The 24,068-nt window shown below is 40.3% G+C and overlaps 1 protein-coding gene across 1 annotated transcript in view; it reads right to left on the bottom strand.

Moving 5' to 3' along the window:
* DNAH6 (dynein axonemal heavy chain 6) overlaps window positions 1–24,068 on the bottom strand; it is a 266,242-nt gene that overhangs the window by 93,238 nt on the left and 148,936 nt on the right. The window contains exons 45-53 of the mRNA XM_065927280.1: window positions 22,830–22,984; window positions 15,294–15,525; window positions 10,921–11,073; window positions 9,349–9,489; window positions 6,362–6,604; window positions 4,905–5,072; window positions 3,994–4,229; window positions 2,052–2,313; window positions 637–760 (exon numbers count right to left, since the gene is read on the bottom strand). Coding sequence (XP_065783352.1) covers window positions 637–760; window positions 2,052–2,313; window positions 3,994–4,229; window positions 4,905–5,072; window positions 6,362–6,604; window positions 9,349–9,489; window positions 10,921–11,073; window positions 15,294–15,525; window positions 22,830–22,984 — 1,714 coding nt within the window. The remainder of the gene's footprint in view (window positions 1–636; window positions 761–2,051; window positions 2,314–3,993; window positions 4,230–4,904; window positions 5,073–6,361; window positions 6,605–9,348; window positions 9,490–10,920; window positions 11,074–15,293; window positions 15,526–22,829; window positions 22,985–24,068) is intronic.

Here is a 24,068-nt window from a genome sequence, read left to right as displayed (position 1 = left end):
GTTCCCTGTGCTATACAATAGGTTCTCCTGAGTAATCTATTTTATGGGGGCTTCCCTGGTGGCTCAGTAAAGAATCTGCCTGCAATGCAAAAGACCTGGGTTGGATCCCTGGGTCAGGAAGCTTGTCTGGAGAAGGAAATGGCAACCCCCTCCAGTATTCTTGCCTGAAGAATTCCATAGACAGAGGAGTCCAGTGGGCTATAGTCAATGGTGTCCCAAAGAACCTGACATGAATTTATACAGAGTATCAACAGCGTGTATATGTCAATCCCAATTTTTCAATTCATCCTTCCCCGTTCCCACTTGGTATCCATATGTTTGTTCTTCACATCTGTGACAGAGAGCTCCTTTTTGATAACTCCTTTCTTCTGGCTGAAGACAGAACTTTCTTCCTGCCCCCATAGTATTTATTTTCTGGATCAAATTCATGTGCTGCTCTGTCTCATTCAGACATAGAAGTTGAATACATACAATATATTCAGTTCTTCTCATGTTATACTTGAAGGTTAAAACCATCCATCTAATGCAAATATGCCCATATGTTGGATGGAAGCTGAGATTCGACTGCCTGAAAGCACTGTCTCCTTTGGAAAACCTGGCATTTCCTAACCAACACAAATCTTATGAGTTACTTACCCAGACTTTCTTTCTCATTCACACCTTTGTCATATTCATCTTGTAAGGCTTGTATTTGTTCTTCCACTTGTCTTAGTAATGCTTGCTTTTCTCTCAAAGTAGCCATAGTGATATCAAGTTCAGCCTAATAAAATCAAGTAAATATTTTAAGAATAAGCTCCAAAGAGGGTTGAATTTGCCCATTTATAATGGGCTATTTTTTAAAAAATCAGATTTACTTTTTCCCCAAAAGATTTTGATACGATATACAAAATTAAACCAAATATAAAATAGAATAAAATATAAGAGCAGGACCAAACAGAACAAAACAAAGCCCAATGAATCATAGAAAGATCAGCAAAACAGATGTACAAAGCATTTGGAGGTGAATTAGTTACTACAATGAACTATTAACTTTAAATGATAAAACAGGGCTTCCTTGTAACTCTGGAGCCAGGGAGTTGCACCTACTGAGCCCATGTGCTGCAACTACTGGATGCCATGAGCCCTAGAGCCCGTGCTTCACGACAAGAGAAGCCACTGCAGTGAGAAGCCTGTGCACTGCAACTAGAGAGTAGACCCTGCTCACCACAGCTAGAGAAAAGGCCTGAATAGCAATGGTGACTCAGTGCAGCCAAAAGTAAATATTTTAAAAATGATCAAACAAATGAAATACTCATGCAATAGTGAAAACTAATCTTTCCTAACTAGTTATCTAGAGCAGAGGTCTGCAACTATGGCTTGCAGGCCAAATCCAGCCTGCTACCTATTTTTGTGTGGTTACAGTTTTAAATGGTTGGGGAAAAAAAAAATCAAAGGAATAATATTTCATAACACATGATGATTGTATGAAATTTGAATTTCAATGACCATAAATTAAGTTATATTGAAACACAGCCACACTTATTCATGTTTGAATCTTTGTTTACTTATTTATTTGGCTATGCTGGGTCATAGTTGTGGCATGTGGGATCTTTAGTTGAGGCATATAAACTCTCAATTGCAGCATGTGAGATCTGGTTCCCCAATCAGGGATCAAACTGGGCCCACAGCATTGTGAACATGAAATAACAATCTCTGCTAGCTATTTTGGGCTTCCCTGATGGCTCAGATGGTAAAGAATCTGCCTGTTAAGCAGGAGACCAGGTCAACTGCTCAGTTGAGAAGATCCCCTATAGAAGGGAATGGCGACCTACTCCAGTATCCTTGCCTGGAGAATTCCATGGACAGAGGAGCCTGGTGGGCTAGAGTCCATAAGGTCACAAAGAGTCAGGCATGACTGAGCGACTAACACTTTTGTGAAAATGAAAAATAATCTTCAAGAGGATGCTTACTATGTATATTGCATAGGGTCTCAGTGGCACCACACAAGAAGCTTGAATGTCTGATGATCATGGTCATTGATTCTATAAAATATCACAACCCAGACAATATACCTGTGCAGCACGGAGTTTCTGTCTCTTTGGCTCGACTTCTTTGACAACTCGAGAATACAAATCCATGGCTCTTACCCACATGCACATGGATTTACATGCTTTGGATACTTTCTCAACTTTTTCAGGCACAAAATCAGGATTATTAATATATTTTTGAAGTTTTGCCAGGATTTGAGGCTTAATATTTTCCTTATCATATTCTAAAAGTCTTCTTAGAAAGTTAGAGTCACCAAGAAGTTGCTTTGCTGTTGGCCAATCAGGTCTAAAAGACACAAATGGTAAGTTAATAGCATTGTAATAAAGGAATGTGACAACAAAAGAAATGTATTCCTTTGAGAACATTAAGATATTATTCTACAGATTAAAAAAATACTTTATGTCAATTACACATGATTTCATGGAATTGGACTGCAAGGAGATCAAACCAGTCAACCCTAAAGGAAATCAATTTTCAATATTCATTGGAAAGACTGATGCTGAAGCTCCAATACTTTAGCCACCTGATGCAAAGAGCCAGTTCATTGAAAATGACCCTGATTCTGGGAAAGACTGAGAGCAAGAGGAGAAGGGGATGACAGGATGAGATGGTTGTGGATGGTATCACCAACTCAGTGGACTTGAGTTTGAGCAAACTCTGGGAGATAGTGAGGGACACGGAGGAAGCCTGGCATGCTGCAGTCCATGGGGTTGCAAAGAGTTGGACATTACCTAGTGACTGAACAACAACAGTGTCAACTGTCTATGTCATTAGTTATGTAACTAGTTTAACTTGCTCTGAGTCTTCCTATTATAAAGGAAATATAACACAATTTACTGAGAGCGTTTTGCTAGACTTTAAGAGCACCATGAGTTACTACTTTTGTTTTCTAGGCATACACTTATGCTATTTACTTTCATAGTGTGTATAGCCTGTTTTTTCTTTTTAATGTTTATAATGACGTTTCTGAAAATGTTTTTATTTACTGGTTGAACGTGTTAGGCGCTCAGTTGTGTATGACTCTTTGCAACCCTATGGACTGTAGCCCGCCAGGCTCCTCTGTTCATGGAATTCTCCAGGCAAGGATACTGGAGTAGGTTGCCATTTCCTCCTCCGAAGGACCTTCCTGGCCCAGGGATCAAATGCAGGTCTCCTGCACTGCAGGCTATCTGAGCCACCAGGGAAGCCCCATTTACTGGTTGAGCTATAGTTACAAAAACTCACTTTGTTTGTATCTAACTGACTTGCAAAATTTGTAGAATGACATTTATGTTAATCTCCACCCAAAATGAGTTTTGTTTTACTGCTACTATTACTACTGTCATTTCTAAGCAAGAGAGAAAATTGAAGATAGTCTAAAGAATGTATGGCAAAACCAATACAATGTTGTAAAGTAAAATAAATCAATAAATAAAATAAAAAAAATACAGTATGCAAAGTCTTTAAAACAAACAAACAAAAAAAGAAGCTATAAGGATAGGTGTTTAATGATGTCCAATCTGTGTGTCACTTATAATTAAAAAAAAACCACTATTGGGACTTCCCTGGTGGTCCAGTGGTTGGAAATCTGCCTACCAATGAAGGGAACACGGTCTGGGCAAATTCTATGTGCTGTGGGCCAGCTAAGATTGAGCACCACAACTACTGAAGTCTGCCTGCTCTAGAGCCTGTGCTGTGCATCAAGGGAAGCCCCTGCAATGGGAAGCCGGCTATAACGGAGCTGGAGAGCAGCCCCTGCTCACCGCAACTAGAGAAAGTCCGAGTAGCCATGAATACCAAGTAGCCAAAAATAAAAATAAATAAATTAATTAAAAAATACTATTAAAGCACCAATCAATTTGTTGGATGACTGATCGAATCAATGAGAGGGTGGAGAAAAGAATGAAAACATGTAAATGAGAATGAAGGAAAAAAGCAAAGAAATTCCACCAGGCATTTTGTATTGGGTGATTGTGAGGCACTCACTTGGCATTCAAAAGAATGGAGATGGCTTCCATCACGGTCATGACCATATCTGGGGGCTTTGTGAAAACTCTGATTTCAGATATATCCGCTTTATCTAAGGAATCCAACGCTTTGTTAGCAGCCTCGAGGGCAGGGAGCGCTTCTTCAAGATCCCGCTGAGCATCGTCAGCTATGGCTTGAGTCTCTTCGGCTTTCACTTTTGCTATTGCTTCATCTTCTTGCACAACGCTACGGACCTAATCATTGAAACATGACTGCTCAAGTGATCTCAGTATTTGAATTTCAATGTTTAAAAACAAAGTGAATAATGGATAACCAATAAGGACCTATTGTATAGCACATGGAACTCTGTTCAATGTTATGTGGCAGCCTGAATGGGAGGTGGGTTTGGGGGAGAATGAATATATGTCTATGTATGGCTGAAACTATTACAACATTGTTTCTTAATTGACTATACTCCAAAACTAAATGAAAAGTTTCAAAAGTAAAGAAACAACAAAACAAAGGAATAATAGTGAGTTATCTATACCCCTTTGAATCAGACCAATGATGAAAGAAGATTAGGTATACTGCATTTTATACTGTTCTTTGTCCATTTCATGCCATGATGATAAAATAATGGAGATAAGAACAAATAATTAATTCATTCTTGGGAGAAGATCGGATGCTTTATATTTGTAGCTTGTACTTTTCTTACAGCTTTCTCTGTCCCATTCATTGCATTTCCTCATTCTCAGGGACAGAGCCAGGATTAAAAGCATGGCTAAACTGATCTACCAGTTCATTGTTTTAACAACATATTTAAATTAAATTTAATAACATATCAAAAAAGTCCAATTCTTTATCACTGTGTGTAAGGGATCAGCTGGTGGTCAAAGCATCCTCACCCACTGTCAGGTGATGCTGCATACCTGATCTGCATTTTCTTGATCCTCTGCCAATTTGTCCATCAGGGCTTCAACATCTTGTGATTTTGTTAAAAGGACAGGTTCTAAAGCTGAAAGATCTAATTTCATTTTATCTACTAGTACATTTGTTTCTAATAGCTTGGTGAGGCCATTCTTCACCCGTTCACGTGCCTAAATGACAAAGAAAATAACTATTATGTTGAGTATTACAATGAACTATGAGTTTATTGGTATCTCTCTCTGATTTATGTACTAGAATTTTGCACTGGCAGAATTAGTGAATCAGTTTGTAATACTGAACACTGAACGTACAGGAACACGTGGCCCTGAAGTTCACCACAGTGGGTTTGGATCCCTGGCCCCTGGCCACGGGAGTAGGGCATCGCTGAGGGATCACACTGTAATTTTTAGCCCCTGTGGTAGCTTGGTGGCATGGTGAATGAATGAGGGACAAGTTCAGATAGAAATTCCTGGAGCCCACAGTTCTGGGAGCTTGTTTCCTTAGGATGGACCAGCAGGGCTGAGGCCCACTGGAGACAGTGTCCCAGATACTCATCTCTGGTTGCTGATGTGTCCGCAGGGGTAGGAAACCCTTGACTAGGATCAAAGGGCAGTATTTGGTAAAGAAGGTACCTGGGAATAACTTTTTTGAGGATGAGACAGAAAATGTGGCTCCAATAGGCTGGTTTCAAAAATATCTGCTAACATTATTTTACTAGGCATACATTTACCAGGTAATATCCACTGAAAAACATTTAAAATATCTAAATGATAAATGATTCCACTTTTGTTATTTAAAATATTGAAAATTTTAGGTCATGTTAATAGCTTAATGATGATTACCACGATGACAATGTAGTAGGCAGTCACTATTCTGAGCACTTGTTTGTATCAGATCATATTCCAAGCACTTCACACACAGTACCTTATTTAAATTCTACAACAATCCAAGAGGTAGATATGGATTTTTAAAAACCTTATTTTATACTAACATTGGAGTAGTTACAAAACCTGCTCAAAGAGGTGCAGGAAGAAAGAGTCAGCGTAGAGGTGCTACCTGGTCTGCCTGACACCAGAGTTCTTGCTCTAAATGTGAATCACTGACAGGTAAGACAGCCAAACTCCCATCTCCATTACTAAACCAAAAGTTTCCCTTCTTACTAAGCACTGCAGAGGTGGCTAGATATGGGCTTAACTTTAATTCTGTTACAATGTCCATATCATATCCCCGAGTTAAGGACATTTATGTAAATGATAGAAGACAAAATATCAAGGAAGGGCAAGGCCTCTAGCCCACCAGCACAATATACTTTTTGGTCATATTGTAGGTTGTCAAGGGCATGTTAGGATGGAGAGATGTCCAATAGGCAAGATGGCACATAGATCTTCCACACATTCTGGTAAATGTTTTGAGACCAAGCAAAAAAAAAATTTTTTTTAATTAATAATATTAAACTTACAGAAACCAACTGCTTCCTCTTTTCAGTCAGCATAGACAGGTAGAGATTGATGAGTTCCAAGTAGGAGGTGGGTGTTGTGTAGTACCGTCTCCGGAGCTCTGCATAATAGCGTTCTGCCATATTGGAGACACTCAGGTGGACATTCACACACATGAGGGAAAGCTTTTCTTTCAGTTCTTCATTTACAGCATCAACATTTGAGAAAAACGTCTTTGAAACAGAAAGAAGTGCTTCTCTGGGCCACTGTAAATAAAGATATGATTTGGAAAGTCAGTTGCTCATTTCCATAATGCATGGTTTAACTATTAAGAGAAATGCATTTCTCTGCAACTCTTCCTCACTTTGGCCCCCCTTCACTGTAACTCCTACTTGTGTCCATGATGTCTCATAAACTGAATGGCTGTGTTCATTAGACAGAGGTCTGGATTTGCATTTGCTGACTCCAGCACAGTATCTGCTACACAGAAGTTATTCAATAACTACTATTGGTTGAATGAATAAGTTAGTCAGTTCAGTCACTCAGTCGTGTCCAACTCTTTGTGACTCCATGTACTGCAGCACGCCAGGCATCTTTGTCTATCACCAACTCCCAGAGCATACTCAAACTCATGTCCATTGAGTCAGTGATGCCATCCAATCATCTCATCATCTGTTATTCCCTTCTTCTCCCACATTCAATCTTTCCTAGCATCAGGGTCTTTTCAAATGAGTCAGTTCTTCAAATCAGGTGGCCAAAGTATTGGAGCTTCAACTTCAGCATTAGTCCTTCTAATGAATATTCAGGACTGATTTCCTGTAGGATGGACTGGTTGGATCTCCTTGAAGTCCAAGGGACTCTCAACAGTCTTCTCCAACACCACAGTTCAAAAGCATCAATTCTTCAGCATTCAGCTTTCTTTATAGTCCAACTCTCATATTCATATGTGACTACTGGAAAAACCAAAGCTTTGACTAGACAGACCTTTGTTGGCAAAGTAATATCTCTGCTTTTTAATATGCTGTCTAGGTTGGTTGAATGAATGTCTAGGTTGAATGAATAAACGTGGCTGTTTTTAATTTCATAACTAAAGTAATGTACATTACAAGGATCTCATATCCTCACTCTGTCTATTATACAATTTGAACTTGGTATAATCACTGTCCTGTTCACCTCAACTCATTTGCTTCTCTCCTGACTCTGAGCTCACCTGAACATCAGTCAAATGCAACTCTGTTACCCCATGTCTACAATCGTGCAGCTAGCACAGCTAGAGAAAAACCCATAGCTGTGCTAACTGGTCTCATTGTCAATTCACAACAACTAGCTCAAGTGAGTGTTCAGTGCTGCCCAGAAAAACTTCTGTGTTGTCTCACCCATCACTTCTGTATCCCCCCGAGTATTTCACACCCTGTGTTACTTCCTAAGACTGCTAACACTTCCTCTCTCCTCTTTACCATTCATGACTTTGCTTCCCACATCATTAATAAAATAGAAGCAATGCAAATAGAACTTCAGTGAGCTTTCACCCTGTCTTCCCCTCCACCTGCATTTTATGCTCTGGGGTGAGTTGTACATGCTCCCTGCCCAGGTCAGCTCCATCCCATCCCTTCTTGCCTGTTCAGTCACATTGGTCCAGCAATGCCTAACTCTGTCTGCTGCACCATCAATACAATTCTGTTTTCTGAATAATTTCCATCAGCACACGTGCGTTGCTTGTGTTCCCCACTTAAAAATACTTCTCTCTTGACCTCGCATACCCCTCTAGCTATTACCCATCTCTTGGTACTCCTTTGGGGCAAAACTCCTTGAAAGATTTGTCTCTGATTCCTCTTCCTTCATCTCTCTTGAAACTTCTCCCCCATCACTCCATTGAAATAACTCTTGTCAAGATCACTGATAACCTCTGCATTGACAAATTTAATGGTTTCCTCTTCTTTATAAATTCTATTTGCGTTTGTTCAATGATTGTCATTGTCAACCCTTGCATGTATGTAAATTCCCAGTGGGTTTTGAAGCTAATATAAGTACCTAAGTTGAGTTCTTAGGACAGTGTGTTACCTTTTTAAAATCAAGCAACCTCAGACATATACCTGAAAAAGACAAAAACTCTAATTCGAAAAGATACATGCCCCCCAATGTTCACAGTTAGCGCTATTTACAATAGCAAGACATGGAAGTGACCTAATTGTCCATATACAGATAAAGGGATAAAGAAGATGTGATATATATACATACACACACACATATGTACATATATACAATGGAATACTAATCAGCCATAAAATACAATGAAATACTGCCATTTAAAAGCAACATGGACAGACCTAGAGATTATCATACTAAGTGAAGTCAGACAGAGAAAGACAAATATCATATGATGTCACTTATATGTGGAATCTAAAAAAATGATACAAATGAACTTACAAAACAGAAACAGACTCAAAGACATAGTAAACAAACTTGTGGTTACCAAAGGGGAAAGGTGGGGGTAGGGATAAATTGGGAATTTGGGATTAACATATACATACAATTATATATAAGTGGCTCAGATGGTAGAGAATCTTCCCTCAAAGCAGGAGACTGGGGTTTAATCCCCAGGTTGGGAAGATCTCCTGGAGAAGGGAATGGCTACCTACTCCAGTGTTTTTGCCTGGATAATAGCATGGGCAAAGGAGCCTGGTGGGCTACAGTCCATGGGGTTGTAGAGTTGGACACCATTGAGTGACTAACACTTTCACATACATAAAACAGATAAACAACAAGGACCTACTGTATAGCATTTGCAGGGAATTGTATTCAATATCTTGTAATAACCTAAATGGAAAATAATCCAAAATATATATATATGTGTATATATGTATATATATACACATATATAACTGAATATATATGTAACTGAATCACTTTGCTATACACCTGAAACACTGTAAATCAATTACATTTTAATAAAAAAATTAAAGTCAAGTAAGTCCAACTTTTCAAAGAGATATGTTGTGATGTCACTGACCTGGACAAACCAGTCAATGGTGCAGCAGTTCACAAGGGATGGAAACATCCGGCATCGGGACCGGAAGGCCTCCCCAACGGGGCTCATGCAGAGCACAATGTGCAGCTTCTGACGGACTCTGCTGATGAAATACTGAAACACCTGACAAAAAGAAAGATATTTTCAGTTTAGAATAAGGCTGAGCCCATGATGAAAATAAGTGTTGGCTAATGCATCTGACTCTACCAATACCAAATTTTAAAAAAGTTTGTGGAGTGGATGTGAATTGTTTTAACATCCCATTCCAAGTCCTTTCTCATGCAGACTTGAAAGATTAAATGATATTTTTCAGACTCTGTTGCAACTTGGGTTTGGGATGTGATATGAGTACTCTTCCTTGGTGGATTTAAGAGACTCCTTGAATAAAGTGGAGAGGTGTGTTCATACAAAGTTTTGCTTTGAGGTAGAAGACCACTGGGAGAGAGAGACATGGTGCAGGGCAAGTAGTTTTGCAGGTGCAGAGTCCAGCAGAAATGGCATGGACCTGTTGTCACTATCACTGGATGTGGCTCCTTACTTCAGCTGCTCCCGACATAGTGGGGGACACATGGCTCGGGAGCTGAAGCAGTAGCATTCTGGGTTAGAGGCTTCCTGGCTCAGCAGAATGACTGTTGACTTCTACCGTGTCATTTCATAATCATTCCAAGGAATTCAGCGTGCTATCCCTTTGTTTAGCCCTCCCATTGTTAAAACCACTTCTGCTCATAATAGTTGTCTGTGCCCATAAGTCCTGACCTAGCAGTGGAGGAAATTCTCATGAAAGGACACAGAAGAGATAATGAGAAAGAGTGGCCAAAAAAGATGCAGAAAGAAGAGAAAGACCTGGGATAAACAAACAGTGGCTTAGAGAATCTAGCACAATGTTGGAGAAACGAGAGTGAACTGCAGTTGTGTTTTGTGCATGTGTGTGTGTGTGTGAGAGAGAAAGAGAATGCATTTCATAATTCTGCTGATAGGCTATTATTGTTGTTTAGTTGTGAAGTCGTGTGCAACTCTTTTTGTGACCCCATGGACTATAGCCTGCCAAGCTTCTCTGTCCATGGGGTTTCCCAGGCAAGAATACTGCAGTGGGTTACCATTTCCTTCTCTAGGAGATCTTCCCGATGGACCCAGGGATTGAATCTGAGTCTCCTGCATTGTCAGGAGGATTCTTTATCACTGAGTCACCTGGGAAGCCCTCTTGCTGACAAGGCATGGAGTCAAAAGCCCTGAACTCCTCAGGCAGGGCACTGCGGGAGGGGTGTGTGTATGAAAGAAACTTGTATTTAAGAAGGATAAGAGAAGCTTTCCAGTTTGGACAGGATTATGACCCTTTGTAGGTAGTAGGGATTGTTTTGTGCTTTCCCTAACCATCTCTGGAAGTCTCATGAACTAATGCTTTAAATGCAGGAAATAAAGTACATAGGACTAAAAACAAATTACATTGAAAAAATTCTATCCATGGACTGCTTAAAAGGGTTTGTGAATGACTGGAAAAAGGCTGAGACAACTTTTTCTTTTCCAAAATCTTATTACCATTTTGACATGTCCTACCTCATCTCTATTTCCCTCAGAAATTCCTACTTCTTTTGCTCTTGGTCTGGTGGCTGCTAAAACCTGCTCCAGTTCATCCTTTTCAAATAAATTAGGCACTTCACCTGAGTTCAGGATGTTATTTATATCTTCTAGAAACTCTTCCACTACAATCTGTAGAAGAAAGCAGAGTGGTCATTATAAGTTAGTCAACCATTTTACATTTACTTCCTATACATTATAAAGCAAACATATGATCTAAAATTCACATTGAGTTAATTTTATCTTTAAGAGAAGAAAACCTTGGGGGATCAAACCAGTTCAGTACTAAAGGAAATCAACCTTGAGTATTCACCAGAAGGACTGATGCTGAAGCTCCAATACTTTGACCATCTGATGCAAAGAGCTGATTCATTGGAAAAGACCATGATGCTGGGAAAGATTGAGGGCAGGAGGAGAAGAGGGCGACAGAGAATGAGATGGTTGGATGGCATCACTGACTCAATGGACATGAATCTGAGTAAACTCAAGGAGAGAGTGAAGGACAGGGAAGCCTGGTGTGCTGCAGTTCATGGGGTTGCAAAAGTCAGACATGACTTGGCAACTGAACAACTACAACAATCTTGGGAAGTAGCCAAGATGTTAAAGTAGGATAACCCTGAGCCCACCTCCTCCTATGGGCACACCAAAATTACAACTATTAATTGCAACGATGAATGAGAATGACCTACTTAATGCATAGAAATAAAAACAGAATTAGGCAAAATGAGGCAGCAGAAGATTATGTTGCAAATGAAAGAAAAGTGAAAGTGTTATAAGCTCAGTCCTGTCTGACTCTTTGTGACCCCATGGGCTGTAGCCCGCCAGGCTCCTTTAGCCATGGGATTCTCCCGGCAGAAATACTGGAGTGGATTGCCATTTCCAGGAATGAGATAAGATCCCGCAAGAAGAGTAAATGATGTCCCCTTCCAGATTTTACTGGTTCACTTTGCCAGAGATTGTTCTTTGCCAGTCAACTCAGTTTGGGTTTCTGGACATGTCAACTGGTAACGCCTCTTAGCAGGTGGGACTTGCTGTCAGTGTCTACTTTGGGGTGAGGACAGTGCCTGAGCTCTGAGGTCATGGGTGATGCTACTGGCTGAGAACAGTTGGAAAGGACTTCTGACTTAGTTTTGAACGAGCAAGGCTATAGGACGAACTTTGTGATTTCCTGGGTTCTCTGATCAGGTTTCCTAGACTATAGGAACTGGGTACTATATTTAGTAGTAGGTGGGGCTAGGAATTAGCTTTCCTGTCCTGGCAGAGTGGAATAACTGGCTTCATGTGCATCAAGGATGTCTGTGATCTCGACGCTAGCCAACCTGCCTGGCTGAGTGGGTGACTGGCTTTGCTGTGTGGACAATCTGCTCTTCCTGCCAGACTCTTTAAGCACTGCTGGGCTACACAGCTTTCCAAGTGTTCTGGTCAGGTTCTTTGGCTGGGAAGGGCCAAGAGCTACACTCAGCAGTGATCAGGGTGTGACTCAGTTCCCCTGCCTGGGTGAGTGTGGGGCCTGACCAGGCTCCAGGGCTGGCAAGGTGCTTCATTTGAGGACTTTGAATCAGGCAGATCTGCATCTGCTAAGCTCCTTGGTCAGACTGACTCTGCAGATGAGTAAAGCTGCTGGCTTGGACCACTACTTGGGTGCTGAGGGTAAGAACTTGGTCTGTCGTGATCAGAGTGCTGGTTATTATATCCTCAAGCCTTCTATGACACAACTGGATTCCTAGGGGTCAAATGCTGCAGAGTGTCTCACCATCTCTGTGATTCGAGACTGGGGTGAAACCCCAATGTGGCCCAGAACACCGGGGAGTGGGATGTCCATCCTGGCCTCTTTCTTCCCACTGGAGGAACTGGTAGGCTTGGGGGAGACCTCTTAATGTGGTGCTGTGATGGCCTGGGGTAGGGCAGTGTGGTCAGTGTGTAATTGCTCCTCTTATCCTTCTAATATGTCTGACTCAGTTACTGTGGCACAGGGGTATGCTTCAGCCTCACCCCCATGTTCTAGGACTTTCTCCATGTCTCATCCATGAATAACTGTTAGTTGTTCTTGTGAGGCAGAGCAAAGTGGGGACTGAGCTATAGGGCCATCTTGGTGATGTCACTTGCTGTCACTTTATTCTTGCATTATCTTCCTGATGTCATGAAATTGTTTATCTGTGTTCTCTTGTGACTCTCAGAGAATCTTTAGAACAATTATTTTGAATTCTTTGTGGGCCAACTTGTGGATCTCCATTTCTTGCGGCCAGTTATAGGAGGTTTACTGTGGAGTTACATTCCCCTGATTCTTTGTGATCCCTGTAGACTTAAATAGCGTCAGTGCATTTGAAGAAGCAGTCACTTCTTCCAGATTTCATGGGATGATTTCGGTAAGGGAAGATTTTTACCTGCAGGTTGCGATCCACTGGGGTGTTAGGACTCCAGGTCTAGTGAGGCAGGGCATCAAATGTGGGGGCATGTGGGATACGGTCCACAGGATCAACAACTATGTGCACTCTGCGAACACTGCAGAAGGTTCACAGAGGCTGCAAGGGTCACTGATGTCTTCAGCAGTGCCTCCATGTGCAGCTACCAGGGCCCAGGGCAGGGAGCTGGTGGTGGCCACATACTCAATGGCGTGTCTTCTCATTTGTAAAAAATATTTACAAACTCAGATATAAGCTCACTGCATGTAACAGATGTTAAAATATTTTTCTTATTTTGTGATCGTACTTAGTCATGTTTACTGTGTTGAAACTAAAATAAAGTTAAAATAGTTATGTGTCAGATTTATCACTTTTTCTTTGGCTGATTTCTGTTTTAAAAAAATTTTAATTAAAAAAATTATATATAGGTATTAAAATTTTTTATTGGAGTATAGTTGATTTTGGAGAAGGAAATGGCAACCCACTCCAGTCTAGTGGACTGCTGTCCACGGGGTCGCACAGAGCCAGACACAACTGAAGCGACTTAGCATGCATGCATGCATTGGAGAAGGAAATGGCAACTTACTCCAGTATTCTTGCCTTGGGAATTCCAGGGACAGAGGAACCTGGTGGGCTGCTGTCTATGGGGTCGCACAGAGTCGGACACGACTGAAGCGACTTAGCAGCATAGTTGATTTACAATGTTGTGTTAGTTTCAGGTGTAAAACAAAGTGAATCAGTTATACATATACCTATATCTACTCTTGTTTTAGATTCTTTTCCCATATAGGCCATTATAGAGTATTGAGTAGAGTTCCCTGTATGGTACTGCTGCTGCTGCTGCTGCTAAATCACTTCAGTCGTGTCCAACTCTGTGCGACCCTATAGGCGGCAGCCCACCAGGCTCCCCTGTCCCTGGGATTCTCCAAGCAAGAACACTGGAGTGGGTTGCCGTTTCCTTCTCCAATGCATGAAAGTGAAAAGTGAAAGTGAAGTCGCTCTTCGAGACCCCATGGACTGCAGCCCACCAGACTCCTCTGCCCATGGGATTTTCCAGGCAAGAGAACTGGAGTGGGTTGCCATTGCCTTCTCTGCCCCGTACTGTACAGTAGGTCCTTATTAGTTATTTATTTTCCCTAATATTAAAATATCCAAGTGTAATCAATGTAGAAAATGAAGTGAAGTGAAGTGAAAGTCGCTCAGTCATGTCTGACTCTTTGCAACCCCATGGACTATACAGTCCATGGAATTCTCTAGGCCAGAATACTGGAGTGGGTAGCCCTTCCCTTCTCCAGGGGATCTTCCCAATCCAGGGATCAAACCCAGGTCTCCCACATTGCAGGCAGATTCTTTAGCAGTTGAGCCACTTTATTAGAGAATAAATTCAAAATCAGTTAAACTGGTTGTGGTAGACATGGATGTAATCCTACTTTAACTTTTAAGTTAATTTAACTAAAATATAGCTATTATTTTTTCCTTTTCTTGAGTAAAGCATATCTCCCTAATTGATTTCACTTAGGGAATTACTTTTTTATATTTACCTCCACAGAAATAGTTTATCACCTTCTGCTGTCTACGTCCTTCCTCTCCAAGTCCCTTCTTAATGCTCTTAACCTCTGATTACATTTTCTTATGTAGAATTTAAAGGTGGAAGTAATAGTTGTTAAAAGAAGTAAAAACATATTATAACAGTATTTTATAAGGTCCAAGAACTCTGTTAATAGATGGAAAGATTCCCCGAACTACATCATTCATACAAGCTATTCAAAGGGCACATGCGATTATAACATGTGTCCTTTTCCTGTTATTTTTGTGTGGAAGTCGCTCAGTTGTGTCCAACTCTTTGTGACCCCATGGACTATACAGTCCGTGGAATTCTCTAGGCCAGAATACTGGAGTGGGTAGCCTTTCCCTTTCCTGTTCTTGTTCTTTGGCGATTTAAATATGTACCTGGGTGTCTGTGAAGAGGAAAACCATATTCTTGTCTTCTACACCAGCCAGTTTGTACAGCTTCCTCAGGTCCTCATGAAAACTGTCGTAATTATATCCCCGGCTCAACTCAATCTGCAAACATCTATAACCACATATGTGAGCTGCGAGCCTTGTAAGAGACTGCTTTCCTGTACCTCCCACTCCAACCAGCAGGGCGTTGCCTCTCTCCTGACGAATCATGCGAGCGATCCTGTGGGAGACGAAGCAGAAAAAGGTTTTGTTACGGGGTACAAATATGGCTTCTGCTCTGAGGGCCTGCCCCAGAGTGGAAGGCTAGTGGCTGCTGGAGAGTTATTCCCCAGCCAAAGGCCACAGGGAAGAACAGGGTATGTCTGAGGTTCATGGTTGGGAGAAAAGCACTGGTGGTTTCCTTATAGCCATCTCTTGTCTATTTCCTACATGCTGTTGACCTGGGTCATGAAAATTGAGAAAAACAAATATACTATATTAAATACATGTGGAATAAGAAAAATGGTACAGATGAACCCATTTGCAGGGCAGGAATAGAAATGTAGACGTAGAGAACAGACATGTAGACAAAGGCAGAGAAGGGGAGGGTGGGATGAATTAGGAGATTAGGATTGACATACATACACTACCATGGGTGAAACAGACAACCTAGTGGGAAGCTGTTGTATAGTGCAGGGAGCTCAGCTTGGTGCTCTGTGATGACCTAGAGGGGGGTGTTGGAGGGAGGTTCAAGAAGGAGAGGATATGTGAATACATATAGCTGATTCCCTTCATTGTTCAGCAGAAAAGAACACAACATTGTAAAGCAATTATATTCCAATAAAAAAAAAAGTCTCTTCTCCCTTTAAAGTGTGAAGGGTCTTATCAGGAATGCTGGCAGATTTAGGCCACGACTTACATTAATCATTATATTGGCAAGCAGGTCTTTATTTCTAAGGATGAGCAAGCAGAAAAATCACTGAACATAAGAAAAGAGACTGCAGCTCAAGAAAAGATCAACAGGAACAATCTGAAGTGGATTTACTATATACAATTTCTGGTTCATGTTAACAATAAAGATTTTTTTAAAAAAATGCTATCATGATACTAGAGTCAGTACTCAGAAATGGGGGAAAAAATCCAAGTTGAGGAAAAACTGATTGAAGATGGAAAATCTGACTACCAAAGTGAAAACATCAGTGGAAGATGGGTCTTGAAAATAGGATACAGTGAAAAACTGAATGGGTAGAGTAGAAGACAAACTCAAGGCATTTACCCAGAACTCAAATAAAAAAGATGATATTAAAAATTGTGAGAGAAAATGGAATACAAGGATGACAAATCTAGGAGAAACAAATGGAATCACAGAGACCACACTATAGGAACTGTAGAAGAAACGAAGGGACCAGAGTTGAAATAAAAGAAAAAAACCTCAGAGTTGAACCCATTGATCTGAGGAAGTTACTGAGGGTCAGGAAAGAAGGTCAAAGAAGAGAAGCAAAACACAATGTTTTCTAAAAGAGATATAAATATAAAATAAACTCTGTGTGTTTGTGTGTAGGTGAATGAATGTATGGATGCATATATGAAATAGAAATCTATATATCTACATTAGACATAATTTTGTGAGCATCTAAAAAGTAGATATAATAAACTACTCCCAAGGGGGTTTCCCTGCTGGCTCAGACTAAAAAATCTGTCTGTAATGCAAACAATCCAGGTTTGATCCCTGAGTTGGGAAGATCCCCTAGAGACGGGAATGGCTACTCACTCCAGTATTCTTGCCTGGAGAATCTCATGCACAGAGGAGCCTGGTGGGCTACAGTCCGTAGGATAGTAAAGAGTCCACCATGACTGAGTGAGTAACACTTTCGACTTAGCATGCATACATGAATCAATATATGAAACAGAAATCTACATTTTAGACATAACTAAAAATGTGTGAGGATCTAAAAAATAGATATACTAGATTACTCCTAAGGGATCAAATAATTATAGGCTGGCCTCAAGCATCTCTTTTACAAGATGCCATTCCACAGTGGTTAAGAGGGAAAACTATCATGTTATTTCTCAGAGAATAAACCACCTGCAAACCTATCCTAAAAGGTTCCTTGAGGTATATAGAGAAGCATGAATAAAATTCAAACACTCAAGAAAGGGGAAAGGATGTCAGTATAAAAGTGAGCAGTTTGTATGAGAGTCAAGTTCACTGCTGTTAAGATAAAACAGTAGGGACTTCCCTGCTGGTCCAGTGGTTGAGAATTTGCCTTGCAATGCAGGGAACACAGGTTTGATCCCTGGTGGGGGAACTAAGATCCCACAGGTTAAGGAGCAACTAACCCTGTACACAACGAGAGAGCCCACAAGCCATAACTGAGACCTGATAGAGCCAGATAAATGAAATAAATAAATATTTTTAAAGGTTGGTAAACTCTCCTTAAAAAGAAGTTGCAAATGTAAAAGCTTTTTTTGAAAAATTATCATTGAAAATCTCAGATTGGACTATAGCTTGCAAGGCTCCTCTGTCCATGGGATCCTCTAGGCAAGAATACTGGAGTGGTTTGCCATTACCTTCTCCAGGGGATCTTCCCAACCTAGGGACTGAACCCAGGTCTCCTTCATTGCAGGCAGATTCTTTACCATCTGAGCTACCAGGGAAGCCCCAACTGGATCATGAGAAACTAGAAAATCATGAAATGTTGTTGTGTGTTTAGTCTTTCTGACTCTTCGTGATCCTTTGGACTGTAGCCCACCAGGCTCCTCTGTCCATGGGATTCTCCAGGCAAGAACAGTGGAGTGAGTTGCTATTTCCTCCTCCAGGTGATCTTCCTGACCCAGGGATTGAGCCTGAGTCTCCTACATTGCAGGTAGATTCTTTACCGCTGAGCCACTGGGGAAAGCCCAGGAAATCATGAGAGAAATGTAAAAGCAGGTTTAATTTCTCCCTCTCAATCTCTGTTTTTTTAAGGAAAGCATCTTTCTATCCTCTATCTTCTTTATTTATTTCTAATCCATAATGCTGATAACCAAAATAATAAAAAAGGTTCAAATATTTGAGAAGGATAACGGCTTTATTCAGTTCAGTTCAGTTTCTCAGTCGTGTCCGGCTCTTTGCAACCCCATGAACTGAAGCACGCCAGGCCTCCCTGTCCATCACCAACTCCCGGAGTCCACCCAAACGCATGTCCATTGAGGCGGTGATGCCATACAACCATCTCATCCTCTGTCGTTCCCTTCTCCTCTTGCCCTCAATCTTTCCCAGCATGAGAGTCTTTTCCAATGAGTCAGCTCTTTGCATCAGGTGGCTAAAGTATTGGAGCTTCAGCTTCAACATCAGACCTTCCAATGAACACCCAGGACTGATCTCCTTTAGGATGGACTGGTTGGATCTCCTTGTAGTCCAAAGGACTCTCAAAAGTCTTCTCAACACCACAGTTCAAAAGCATCAATTCTTCTGTGCTTAGCTTTCTTTATAGTCCAACTCTCACATCTATACATGACCACTGGAAAAACCATTGCCCTGACTAGACGGACCTTTGTTGGCCAAGTAATGTCTCTGCTTTTTAATATGCTTTATTACTTTTTAAATTAAAAAAGTAAAATATGATAATTATAACTGATAGGAAAGAAACACTGCTAACTCTTTACCACATGTACACTCCATCATGAGGGTCTGGAAGCTATCCTGTTCTCCATGGGAGTAGTGTGTAGCTCATAGGTGGTGTTGTTCAGTTGCTAAGTTGTGTCCGACTTTTTGTGATCCCATGAACTGCAGCACGCCAGGCTTCCCTGTCCTTCACCATCTCCTGGAGTTTGCTCAAATTCGTGTCCTTTGAGTTGATAATGCCATCCAGCCATCTCCTTCTCTGTCACCCCGGTTTTCTCCTGCCCTCAGTCTTTCCCAGCATTAGGATCTTTTCAAATGAGTTGGCTCTTCACAAAGTATTGGAGCTTCAACATCAGTCCTCCCAGTGAATATTCAGGGTTGATTTCCTTTAGGATTGACTGGTCTGATGTCCCTGCTGTCCAAGGGACTTTCAAGAGTCTTCTCTAGCATCACAGTTTGAAAGCACCAATTCTTTGGCACTCAGCATTCTTTATGGTCCAGCTCTCACACCTGTACATGACTACTGGAAAAATCATATCTTTGACCATACGGACGTTTGTCAGCAAAGTGATGTTTCTGCTTTTTAACATGCTGTCTAGGTTGGTCATAGCTTTTCTTCCAAGGAGCAAGCCTCTTTTAAGTTCATGGCTTTATAGTAAGTGCTTCATAAACAAGTTGTCTGTTGACTTGTATGTGTGTGTTCACAAAAATGGACTTAAACTCTATACCACATTTTGTTTTGTGATTGTTTTGATAAATAATGCTTTATGGACATTCTCATGCTAGTTATAATGGCAGAGTTGAATAGGTGTGACAGGGACTGTAGCAGAGCCTAAAATATTTATCACCTGGTTATTTACAAAAAAAAAAAAAAAAAAAAAGCTGTGGCTCCTTTCCTTAGGAACTGCCAGCTAAAAACTGATACTTGCCATCTGGTTCTACAATAATGGAGTCACTTGTCACTGCAATTGCTGACCTTCAACACACCCTGAAAGGAGTTCAGGGTGGAGATCAGGTGTTTCCCTAAAGGTCCAGAAGCGAGCGACGAGAATGAAAATAGAACACAAAATCTGGTGCAATGGGTCAGGGGACCTGCAGCTTCTATTGGACTGAGGTGCAGAGTCCACTGTGAGTCCAGCTCTTATTTCTAATTGCAGACTATAAACTTTCTTTGATCTATCTTTCCCAAGACACTACATCAACATAGTCCAGATCTCCTTGTTTATACTCCAGGTCGTTCCTTTCTGGGATAGTCTCAGGAACAATCAGCAAGTGCGTAGGCAGTGTTCATACCTAATGCTGACCCAGTGTTCCAAGGTCCATGATCCCAGTCATACTCCCTTTTGGGTCTAGCCTTGGGGTTTGTAACAAGGAGATTATTCTTAAGAAAAACTTGAAAGATAACCATTAACACAGTTTCTTAATATATGCTGTTTTTCCAGGTGCGATTTCTGTGGAATTTCTCAAGGCTGTGAAAGTACATTATTAGAAATTCCCACTACAATCAGGAATGAGGCACTCTGTGCCCTGGGAAAAACTGGTAGGACAGGCCTTCAGATATCCATTTTCAGGAGATTTTATGAACTCAATTTCTTATATCGTCTCATATCTAGAAGAACACTAAAATCATTAAAGGAGACATCTGCTCCTTGTGACTAGCAGCAGCCTTCTGTCAAAATGTGTGCCTGACTGCATGTATCCCCCTTCACTAAAATCACATACATACTGACTTCCCCCCTACCTCTCTGGAGCAGTTCCTTGGAGTTATCTGAGAGGCTGTCTCTGGGGCTATGGTCCTCATTTTCCCCCAGATAAAACTTAATTCACAACTCTCACACTGTGCTTTTTTTTTTTTCCAGTCAATACATTCTTTGCTAATTCCTCTCCCAAAGCAACTAAGACCCACAGGTATGATCTCCACTGCTATGTCTCTATCACAACATACATCTAACAGAAGACACTTCAGATCATCTCTTTGCTTATATTTCCTCAGTTACCTCTGAGAGTATAAAGTTGAGGGTTCAATGGATATGTCCCAGTGTTTTGGTTTTTTTTCCCATAATGCATTAGGGTGCTACAGTGGATAAATATTGAATATTATTAATATCTTGCACTATTTATATTACTCTTTCCTTTTTTCATTTACTTTATAGTAATTTGTTACTTTCATTTGAGAATGAGAAAACAAATGGCTTGTCCATCTGCTTCCTAGTGTTATTTTTTTCTGTCAACTTACATATCAATGGGTAAAAACCTCCTTCCATTGAGAATCCTCCAAAGTTACATTTTCTCTACTGTAGAGGCAAGAGATACATTTCCTAATTAGCTGTTTAATTTTATTATTACTAAAAATTTTTTTGGCCATGATACACAGCATTAGGAATCTTAGTTCCTAGACCAGGAATTAAACCTATGCTCCCTGCAGTGGATGCCTGGAGTCTTAAGCATACTGGACTGCCAGGGAAGTCCCATTAGTGACTTTAGAGAGAGATCCATTTGACCATCCTTGGAGTATGATGATAATTTTGGGGGGCATGTAACAAATTGTCTGATGCAAACTGCTCTTTGAAAGCACAGGCTCTGAAGTCAATTCTAAATTTTCTGAGTTGAGAAAGCTTTTATTCAGTTATTCAATGCAACAAAAGCCTAGAATGTTAACAAATGGAAATGTACTATCTGTTATATTACTGAATATTTAGTATTTGCCCCCAAACTGCTTCCCACTATGGAAGCCCTGTTCATTGCTAATCATCAGTAGGTGTTTGAAGGCTCTTATTTCCTCTAATTCCTAGCTACCAATCTTCTCTAGAGGAAAACATCTACATCGTTATTCACATGGCAGTCCTTTCTGCCAGAAAACCAAATCTCCCCCATTCTACAAATGGTTTTTAATTTCCTTCTGTAATAATTTAAGCAAACTTTAAGTAGCCTGGTGATTTCCATTCATGAAAGTAAGAGAGGTTATAAATATAATTAAGCTGACTTTTCCTATCATCTGGTCTATTCTTCAGGAAGTTTCTCAGACCAGGATTCTGCTGTTAATTTATTTTCTTTCAGACTTAGGGACCGCCTGAGCCATGGGAATAAAAGTTGTTAGGAGAAAGCGTGCGGGTATTTTGGCAGGGGACAGATGGGAAGCAAGTGGTATCTTGACAACCCAATGATAAACTATTGTATTTTACAACCCTTGAGTTCTGATGAACATAAATCTTTGAATTAGAGTTAATTAAATAGCAGAAGTATGGGAAGCACAAAAGACTTGGCTTGCTTATGGCTATAGAAAAAATGGAGATTTGTCAATCTTAATAAGGTCCAACACTAAAATATAGTTGACAAGGGAAACAAACAAAGCAATTGTTGTCTTCCATGGTAGTAGCCTATGGGAAATCTTGCCCTCATACACATTTTGCACAGCGTATTCCACAGAATACTACATCAAATCTGGGTATCACATGTTAAGTGAAACACTGAAAAATGATAAAGGGCTCAGTATGTTGAAGACTGGAAATAATTGCTAACAGGAAAGAGTGAAAAATCTGGGATAATTGTGCCTGAAGAACACAAAGTGAATCCATTTTGGGCTGAGGCATCTACCAGTGAAGCTAGAATCTAAGCACTGGATATGAACCCCATAGCTTGTCACTAGCCAGCTAGAGGCTGTTGTTGTTCAGTCACTAAATTGTGTCTGACTCTTTGCACCCCATGTACTAGAGCTGACCAGGCTCCTCTGTCCATGGAATTCTCCAGGCAAGAATACTAGAGTGGGCCATTTCCTTCTTGCCAGTTGCCATTTCCTAACTTTTAAGTCATAGCAAGATTTGGTAATAAACCTTTGTCCATCTAGCAGTCAATTTAAAGAGTTTGTATAACTTAATCCTTACCTTTTAATATAAAAGAAAATAGATCAATGCATTATTGGGTACTTGATGGTACTTTACCTTGAAACATGCTCTATAGCATCTTGAAAGAACACCAATTTTACTTCTTTGGGGTTTATAAGGTTATAATCATCAAGGTAGTCCTGTAGAACATTTGCGATTTTCTCCATATCAGGCATGTCATCATAAATCCGGTCAGATTTATCTGCTCCAAACTAGAAGATGATTTATTGGATAAGAACCAAGTTGGATCAATTCTGATGTATAAACATATATAATATACATAACCTTAGGAGGGGTCATTATTTTTATTTCTATTTTTATTTAATCATTTGCTTATATATGCTAGCAGGGCTGTAAAACGAAGGAAATGGGATTAAAGCAACTCAGATATTCATGGTTAACTGAAAAATTCATTCAATTCAACCTCTTCAAGTGAAACACTGGAATTTCAAATGATCTTTGCAATAAAATTCACACAAAAGTTCAGAAAAAATTAAAAAAATTTTCTCACTTCTCTCTCATTTAACTTAACTCTGGTTTCATACTTTTGCTCCTAGGCTGCTGACATCAGAAAAGCAAAATGGTTGAAAATTAGGTTTGGCAGACTGTTTTATTAAAAAATCATGCCAGAACTATATGTAGTTTTTACATACTAGTTATTTGTTTACATAAATCATTGGGCATGGTATTCGGTACAAACTATAGGGCACTGAGTTCCTGTTTGGACCTATTGATAATTTATTGTCTTTGCCATAGCAACTGCCCTGGGGACATTTTGTTGTGAAATCTTTGACTAAAATACACATAGTCAATGAAAGAATAGTCCAGTTGCTCTTTTTGCTTTGCTTCATTTTCCTATTTGATAATACCACCATTAGAAACAAACAGGAAATATAATCACTACCTGAAAATAAACTTCAAACTTTTAAAAAGAAGTATTAGATATAGCTCATAGAATAGATCGTTTATTATTAGCATTTTTTTCCTAGGGTTACCAGAATTGGTGAGATATTGCATAAATATAAAGACGAATCCATTCATTTGTTTAAACTCCACTGGTTGAGAGTCACTGCTGAAGCTCTATGTAGGAAACTGAGGATTTAGATTGAACTAAACAGACATGGTCCTGCTTTCTCAGAGACACTAGTAGTGTTGTGTGTGCCCAAGCAAGAGTCAGCTTGGTAAAACAAGATGGCTGCCTGTCAACATAGGTATGGTAGTTAGTTAGATACAAGTCTTTTAACCTAGAATAAGGTTATTCACCTATAAGAAGTATATTCTAGGTAGGTCCAGAAG

Source organism: Muntiacus reevesi, chromosome 3 (genome assembly GCF_963930625.1).
Source record: "Muntiacus reevesi chromosome 3, mMunRee1.1, whole genome shotgun sequence".
NCBI classification, from domain to species: domain Eukaryota; kingdom Metazoa; phylum Chordata; class Mammalia; order Artiodactyla; family Cervidae; genus Muntiacus; species Muntiacus reevesi.
This window is presented reverse-complemented; position numbering and strand designations above follow the sequence as displayed.